The sequence below is a fragment of the Dioscorea cayenensis genome, chromosome 9, assembly GCF_009730915.1.
Source record: "Dioscorea cayenensis subsp. rotundata cultivar TDr96_F1 chromosome 9, TDr96_F1_v2_PseudoChromosome.rev07_lg8_w22 25.fasta, whole genome shotgun sequence".
In the NCBI taxonomy this organism is placed as follows: Eukaryota; Viridiplantae; Streptophyta; class Magnoliopsida; order Dioscoreales; family Dioscoreaceae; genus Dioscorea; species Dioscorea cayenensis.
The window spans coordinates 1,685,195-1,694,080 of record NC_052479.1 but is presented as its reverse complement, the minus strand read 5'-3'; the positions used below and the strand labels follow the sequence as shown (position 1 = coordinate 1,694,080).

General features: G+C 34.1%; 1 protein-coding gene across 1 annotated transcript; it reads left to right on the top strand.

Annotated features, from left to right (window-relative positions):
- The first annotated feature begins 4,573 nt into the window (after positions 1-4,573).
- LOC120268258 (ferritin-3, chloroplastic-like) lies at positions 4,574-7,850 on the top strand. Its single transcript, XM_039275701.1, has 8 exons — positions 4,574-4,938; positions 5,686-5,769; positions 5,863-5,923; positions 6,082-6,169; positions 6,958-7,019; positions 7,151-7,216; positions 7,402-7,465; positions 7,568-7,850. The coding sequence occupies exons 1-8, from the start codon at positions 4,628-4,630 to the stop codon at positions 7,624-7,626; spliced, it is 795 nt and encodes a 264-aa protein (XP_039131635.1). The 5' UTR covers positions 4,574-4,627; the 3' UTR covers positions 7,627-7,850.
- The last annotated feature ends 1,036 nt before the right edge of the window (positions 7,851-8,886 follow it).

Sequence of the window (8,886 nt, the reverse complement as noted above, 5' to 3'; positions counted from 1 at the left end):
ATATTATCAGACATTTTTGCTCGTTATTTATGAAAAATCGCTTTTCATAAACAAACCCAAATTTAAAATGAAACAATGATATTTAAACATAAACATAGTTGTATAAGTTAATTATCGATTAATTATCCCGCTTTTTGCTTAAAACTTATGTTTTTTTCTCAACTATTATTGTCATGTCCTTTGTTTCGCTTTAAAAATTATACAGCTTTTTGTTTAAAGCTTAAATGTTTCCGCTTAAATTTATCAAGTCTCTGCTTAAAATGTTATGTCTCTGCTTTAAATATATCCAGCTTTCAGCTTTAAAATGAAATGATTTTAGTAGGTATCTCGATTCTACGAGCGTATCCGTCCCACCTCAAGGCCACTCTCGACGATTTAGTAGGCCTTCCTTACTCGTTAGATCATTTTCGAAGTTTTGTCATCGCATGTCGGACAACGCTTTTGAAGGCGCTAATCATTTAAAAAAACTCATTTCACTACCACGAGTGCGGACACAATCGTAGATCTTGCAAAGAAAACTATCGCCAACTAAGCATAAATGATAACTTATATTCGTTACATATGTTTGCCACAAACTATCACATATTATCAGACATTTTGCTCGTTATTTATGAAAAATCGCTTTTCATAAACAAACCCAAATTTAAAATGAAACAATGATATTTAAACATAAACATAGTTAGTATAAGTTAATTATCGATTAATTATCCCGCTTTTTGCTTAAAACTTATGTTTTTTTCTCAACTATTATTATCATGTCTTTGTTTCCGCTTTAAAAATTATACAGCTTTTTTTGTTTAAGCTTAAATGTTTCCGCTTAAATTTATCAAGTCTCTGCTTTAAAATGTTATGTCTCTGCTTTAAATATATCCAGCTTTCAGTTTAAACAGAAATGATTTTAGTAGGTATTCGGATTCTACGAGCGTATCCGTCCCCACCTCAAGGCCACCCCGACGATTTAGTAGGGTCTTCCTTACTCGTTAGATCATTTTCAAGTTTTGTCATCGTACGCTCGGACAACGCTTTTGAGGCGCTAATCATTTAAAAAAACTCATTTCACTACCACGAGCGTGACACAATCGTAGATCTTGCAGAAAGAAAACTATCGCCAACTAATCATAAATGATAACTTATATTCGATACATATGTTTCGCCACAAACTATCGAGATATTATCAGACATTTTTGCTCGTTATTTATGAAAAATCGCTTTTCATAAACAAACCCAAATTTAAAAATGAAACAATGATATTTTAAACATAAACATAGTTAGATAAGTTAATTATCGATTAATTATCCCGCTTTTTGCTTAAAACTTATGTTTTTTTTCTCAACTATTATTATCATGTCTTTGTTTCCGCTTTAAAAATTATACGCTTTTTGTTTAAGCTTAAATGTTTCCGCTTAAATTTATCAAGTCTCTGCTTAAAAATGTTATGTCTCTGCTTTAAATATATCCAGCTTTCAGCTTTTAAACAGAAATGATTTTTAGTAGGTATTCGGATTCTACGAGCGTATCCGTCCCACCCTCAAGGCCACCTCCCGACGATTTAGTAGGGTCTTCCTTACTCGTTAGATCATTTTCGAAGTTTTGTCATCGCATGTCTGGACAACGCTTTTGAAGGCGCTAATCATTTAAAAAAACTCATTTCACTACCACGAGTGCGACACAATCGTAGATCTTGCAAAAAAACTATCGCCAACTAAGCATAAATGATAACTTATATTCGTTACATATGTTTGCCACAAACTATCGACATATTATCAGACATTTTTGCTCGTTATTTATGAAAAATCGCTTTTCATAAACAAAACCCAAATTTAAAATGAAACAATGATATTTAAACATAAACATAGTTAGTATAAGTTAATTATCGATTAATTATCCCAGCTTTTTGCTTAAAACTTATGTTTTTTTCTCAACTATTATCGTCATGTCTTTGTTTCCGCTTTAAAAATTATACGCTTTTTGTTTAAGCTTAAATGTTTCCGCTTAAATTTATCAAGTCTCTGCTTTAAAATGTTATGTCTCTGCTTTAAATATATCCAGCTTCAGCTTTAAACAGAAATGATTTTTAGTAGGTATTCGGATTCTACGAGCGTATCCGTCTCCACCCTCAAGGCCACCCTCCCGACGATTTAGTAGGCCTTCCTTACTCGTTAGATCATTTTCAAGTTTTGTCATCGTACGCTCGGACAACGCTTTTGAAGGCGCTAATCATTTAAAAAAACTCATTTCACTACCACGAGCAGCGGGACACAATCGTAGATCTCGCAAAAGAAACTATCGCCAACTAAAGCATAAATGATAACTTATATTCGCTATATATGTTTGCCACAAACTATCACATATTATCAGACATTTTGCTCGTTATTTATGAAAAATCGCTTTTCATAAACAAACGCAAATTTAAAAAGAAAAAGATGAAATTTAAATAGAAACTGTCAGTAGTTAAACGTAAACATTGATATTTAAACATAAACTTTGAAAACTTAAATAGAACAATCGATAGTTAAACGTAAATAACAATATTTACATTCAAAATTAAACCCCGGCCGCCCTAGACAAATGTGGATCGAGTCGGACATCACAATGAAATTGTAAAACAATCAAAAAATCTCCTTCAACACAATATTATTGCTTTTGATTACGTACACAAACGAAAAATGAAAAACAATCAAAAACTCTTGCGAAAAAACTTCCTACAAACTACAAGATCGTCCAATAATCACACCATGAAACCGAAAAAAATTCTCTTTCTAATAGAATACTTTTAGAAATCAAACTAAAAAAAGAAAGCTACGTAATATCAAAACAAAAGGAAATCGCGACAACATCTTCAACTAAGATCCACCTCGCGTCAATACCTTGAGCGCAAAACTAATGAAATGTCAAAGAGTTGAGTGGGAGTTCTTCTTCGAGGCAGCTGGTCCAATCCTACGTAAGATGTCCAGTGAACGACAACTTTGAAAAAGGAAAAGTTGAAGAGATGAAGAGATGAAAAGAGAAAAAAGAAACCAGCACCAATAATGGTGTTCTTTGGGGATTAACCAAGAAAAAAACGGATTCCTCTTAAAGAGAAAAATTATCATGCAAAGAAAGGCGCTATGGTCAAATCACGTCTCACTTGTCACAACTTCCCATGCAAGGGATAATTTCGTCCAAAAAATTTAAAACTAACTCCATTAAATGCTTGAGGGGTTTCAAATTCATCTGTATTTAAAAGGAAGGGGTTTTTAGGGATTCCCAAATTAATGGGGTGTTTTTGGAAATATTAGAAACTTAGGGGGTTATTTTGGCAATTTCCACTAAATTTTATCATAGTAAATGACCTTTAATGAATATTTAAATTACAAGAAATTTTAAATTAATGCCTGTCGCAACCACGACTATGGTCTTCCCGACTGAATAAAATATTTAATAATAAATATTTGATAAAATAAATTGATAATAGAAATCTTATTTTTCTAAAAATAAAAAAAGTTTAATATTGTATCTTCATAAATCTCAGTTGCTCAGGAACAAAAAAGAGTAAAACTATAATAAACAATTTTAAAAATCATAATAATTAATAAAAAAATATGCAAACATTGAACATTTGAACATTAAAAGAAATCCAGTTTTAAATGATTTGTTTAACTTACACCCGTAAAAATACCAAAATTATTTTCCAACCTATTTAAGAAAATCTCATAAATTATTTCTCCATTAGAATAGGGGTGGCAATAATCTGTCCGGACCCGCTGGCCCGGTTTTGTCCGGCCCGGAATAAAAAGGATTTGGACATAAAGTTTGCAAATGGGGGTCGGGTCCGGACATAGCTTGGTTGTCCGAATTTAAATCCGGGTCGGGTCCGGACATAGAAATTCGGACAACCGGGCCCTTTTAACCCCTAAAACTTTTAAAACCCACAACCTTAGGTCCATTTGTTTTAAGCCCATTCTTCTAAAAACTTTAAACATATATTGTTTTTTCTATTAAGACTTAGATTTTTCTATAATTTGAGTTGAGTTTTGAATTATTGATTTTTTTTTTACATTTACTGTGAATTAAATTATTTTTGTATAATTTAATATTTGAGCGAACTTAAAAATAACTTATAGAATTCGGACAAATTTGAACATCCGGACAACCCGGTTTTTAAAAATAAATCGGGTTTTGGACATAGCAAGTTTGTCCGGATTTCATCGGGCACGGGTCCGGACACAAGTTTTTTTCTATTTATATTAGTAGTTGTCCGGGACCCAGTTTTGTTTGGGATCCGAAATTTTTTTGCACCCCTACATTAAATGATGCGAAGAGGGAAAAAAAGAAAAAAACTTTCACCAATTTTAATATTTTCAAGGGTACAGACGCAAAAACCAGAAGAATTTTGCAGATAAGCCCCTCTAAAATGCATGTCAAATCATCAAACTAAATCCCAAGAAACGCCAGCTCACGAATATTCCCAAATGGAATCAAATAACCACGAGCTTTCCACACGCTCCAAATCTTCACCGTCCACGTGTCATTCATCCAACGGCTACAATATCCATAGACCCTCACCTTCCACACTCTTCCACCTCCCACACCATCTCTTCTCCTCCATTGCTCTTCTCCTCCATTGCTCTCCTCCTCCAAGATCGCCATGCTTTGCCGAGCTTCTCTCGCCCTCTCTCTCCGATCTCCGGCGCCGGAACCATTTTCCTTTGGTGGTGATGGTGCTGTGGTGGCTCTTCCTTCTTTGTCCTCTGTTTTGAGGCTTTCTAAGAAGGGGCCGAGAGATGGAGCCTTGGTGGCCATGGCGACTGATAGCCGGACTCTCTCGGGTGTCGTCTTTGAGCCTTTTGAGGAGCTCAAGCGTGAGGGATCGCATCTTGTGCCCTTGTCTCCTCATGAGTCCCTCACTCGCCAGTGCTACTCCCATGACTGCGAAACCGCAATCAACGTGCAAATCAAGTAGGGTTTCATTCTTTCTTTAGGTTTTATTTGTTCTTGGTTTGTTTTCTTGGTTTTTGGTTGGAGATTTGAGTTGGCGGTGCCATAAAGGTGACACTTTGTGCTTGTATTTCTTGAACCTTTTTGCTGGACTTTAATCTTTGCCTTTTTCGCCCTTTTTTTCTTTTTGGAAAAGAGAGTGGGATTTTTTATTCTTTTGTTTGAATTTTATATTTTTATTTCTAATTCTTTCTGATAGAATATTTACGGTGATTTCGTGTTCTGTGTAACATTGTTGTTTCTTTGTTTCTAGTGATTTTTCTTAGTGTGTTGTTCTTCTAATTAAATTTAAGAACTAATTTGAGCGTTTGTTTTAATTCTTGTTCATTTCTTTGATCTGTACTTTCTAATGCAAAATTGAGTTTTTTTTTGTATGTGATCCATGTCTTCTTTTTTTTCGTGGTTTTTGGTTGAATGTTTGGGTTTGCTGGCTTTTTTTTTGAGAAAAAGAATGTGCTTTGATCCAATTTTGTTTGCATTTTGTGTTCTATGGTTCCCTTTGTGAGAATCTCTAAGATGCTTTCCTGTTCTGTGTTTATTGTTGTTTCTATTGTTACTATTGATTTGAGGCTTTTACCAGTATGTTATTCTTCTAATTTTAAGCACTAATTTGAGCATTTATTGTTCATTTCTTTGTTCTATACTCTTGATTGCATGATTGAGTTTCTTTGTATCTGATCTATATCCTGTTTGATGCTCAAATTACAGTGTGGAATACAATGTTTCGTATGTCTATCATGCCTTGTATGCATACTTCGATCGTGATAACGTTGCCCTTAAAGGCTTTGCCAAGTGAGTCATCAATGAAGCCAATTAACACAATTCTTTATTTGCTTGATTTTCTTTTCTTTAAGTCATCTGATTGTGATCAAACTTCTGTTTCAGGTTTTTCAAGGAATCTAGTGAGGAAGAGAGGGAGCATGCAGAGAAGCTGATGAAATACCAGGTTTATATTAATTTTGTTAGCTATGTTTTCCCTTCATCATATATATATATATATATATATATCTGTGTGTTCTTGAATTCGGGTGTAGTCTATATCATATCTGAGATTTTTCTGAATATTTCTATGTCATATCTGAGATTTTTCTGAATATTTCTTAGAACAAACGTGGAGGAAGAGTGAAGCTGCATTCAATTGTATGGCCACCCTCTGAATTTGACCACCCTGAGAAAGGAGATGCGCTGTATGGTAATCTTTTAACCATGAATTTGCATCCAATTGATGGTCTCTCTCTGAATTGGTTATCAAGGTTTAGGACACAAACAATTTTAGAGGATTATGAATTTTAAAATCTTCAAAATATTTTAAAATCTCATCGATATAATTCTAATAATTAATTATTTTAATAAATTAAAATGTTGAAATTTTTAATTTATGATAAGTAACTACAAGTCCTGTTTTTAAAATCCGATATAATAAATTTAAATAAAATTTACTTTTTTAGTATTTACTAAATGAATTATAATTCATATTTTGAAATTCGGCTTTTAACCATTTTATTATCTTGAGGTGCCACTGACCGAGAGCAACATGTGTGGATATGATCGAGAATAATGTAATGATAAGTTATGGGCGTCAAATTTCATTCATGTCTGCAAATTTTGTTGCTGTCTTATCACTAAAGACAATATTTGTGAATGCCTGAACAAATTGTTTGACTTTCTCTAAGATTCTGAATTATTTGCTCTCTTGTTATTCTGTACGTACACTTATCACCATCACAACATATATATGATCGAGTATCACCACCCATGCAGCAGTACGTATATATTTCCCTTGTTCTCATGTTGTGGATAGAATATTTTGCATGGGGGATACGTATATCTTGCTTTCCTAATCAAGTAATGTTTGCTTATACTATAAAAGTTATATGTTCCATGGCCAGGATTATTTTCAAGGTTGATTACAGTGACTGTGTTTATGGTTTGCTTGACACTAGCTGCTAATTTAATGTGTAAGATATTTTATTGTTTCAGCTATGGAACTAGCATTGTCTCTTGAGAAACTGACAAATGAGAAGCTTCTGCATTTGCAAAGTGTAAGTTGCTTCACTACTGGATGTTATCATGCCGTATTAATTTTGACACTCCTTTCTCTAATCACTGATGAAATTATTTTCATTGCTATGTCAATATGTCATTATTTAATGTTTTTTTTTAATCTAAACAGGTGGCATGCAACAATAATGATCCTCAAATGCAAGACTTTGTAGAGAGTGAGTTTCTCGGTGAACAGGTTAGAACTAAAATTAACTACCTACTTCACTCAGTGAATAAAGCACAGAATAATTCAGTAACATCTCATGATGCATCAATTTATAAGCAAAACTATAACTGAAAATTAACATATATATATATATATATATATATATATATATATCTCTAAGCAAGCATCAAGTTAATGAACTTTCTAACCTGTAGGTGGAAGCCATAAAGAAAATCTCTGATTACGTCTCACAACTGAGAAGGGTGGGCAAAGGGCATGGTAATTAGAATCATTAAAGTTCTTTACTCTGCAGCAAATTCAATACAAATTTTCTGATCAGTAATGACATGACAAGGGTTTGTATATGTTAATGTTTTACAGGAGTTTGGCATTTTGATCAGATGCTTCTCCATGATGAAGAAGAAGAAGCTGTTGCATGAGAGCTAGTATATATAATAATATCAGTAGTAGTACTAGCTACTACTATATATATATAGTTTGTATGTACGTGTACATGTTGTACGTCAATGTTCTGTACTTTCCTACGTATTCTACTTTGTAGACAGTTTGCAGTAAGAACTCGGACAAAGTTAATTTCAATCCTGTTATCGAATGTAATTTCTTTGCCAGCATGCAGAGACAATGGTATTAGTTTCAAAGGTAAGATGGTTTGTTCTTTTCGGTACTGAACATGCAAATGGATTACTCCAGTTCACATTGTTTTAAGCCACTGATGTATCTTTCTGAATGTAATGATTGCAAATGAACTAATCCCTTTTAGTCCTACATCGGCTATGAGATAGACCCTTTTATTTGTGTGCATATAAGTGGGGTGCAATCTTCCTTATTAGGCCGGTTTTTTGGGATCTACTCTCCCCTCCACTTGTGTGCATTATATTGGTGCTTTCATTGGAGTCGATGTGGGGCACGATTCGTCAGGTTTGGTCGGGTGCGCTGACCACAAAGGGTTCTGACTTGGCTAGTGGTACGTGTCGTTTGGGATCCGAGTGAAGTGCCTGAGTGAAGTCTGTTGGTGAACTAACCCTTTAGAGTCCACATCTGGCTATGAGATGGAACCATTGTGTGCATATAAGTGGGGGGTAATTTTCCCTACTAGGTCGGTTTTTTAGGGTCTACTCTCCCCTTCACTTGTGTGCATTACAATGAACCACATTGATCATACTAGCTATGTGACACTTCGTTACATATTTTACATAATCTACATGTCTGTAAAGATTATTGTTATAAGACTAGTGAGCGTGTTTTGAACTAAGTAATAAGAAAAGCAAAAAAGTAAAAGAAATAGACGAAAACCTTATATATGTGAAAAATGTAGAATGGGGAATAAATTTGAGGATGCATCTTGCAGAAACAGAGGCTCATGCTTTGGCAAAAGAGAATGGCCTTGAAGTTGTCACTGTCTGTCCATCAATTAATGGTTCTTGGACAGCATTTATTTATTATTTTTATTATTTTTATTTTTATTTTTTTTTTATAAGAGAAGCGGGAACCGCTAGAATCGTGCAGGTATCTGACAAACCCTCACTGGAGCAGGGTGGGAGCATGTCTAGATATATATATGGATGCACGGGATCACGCCTGACACACCACCGTCACATCTCCCAAAATGTGCCTCACCGAAAAATCGAACTCTTGTCACTCGACAAGATTTTTATTTATGGCCCATGTATCAATATACA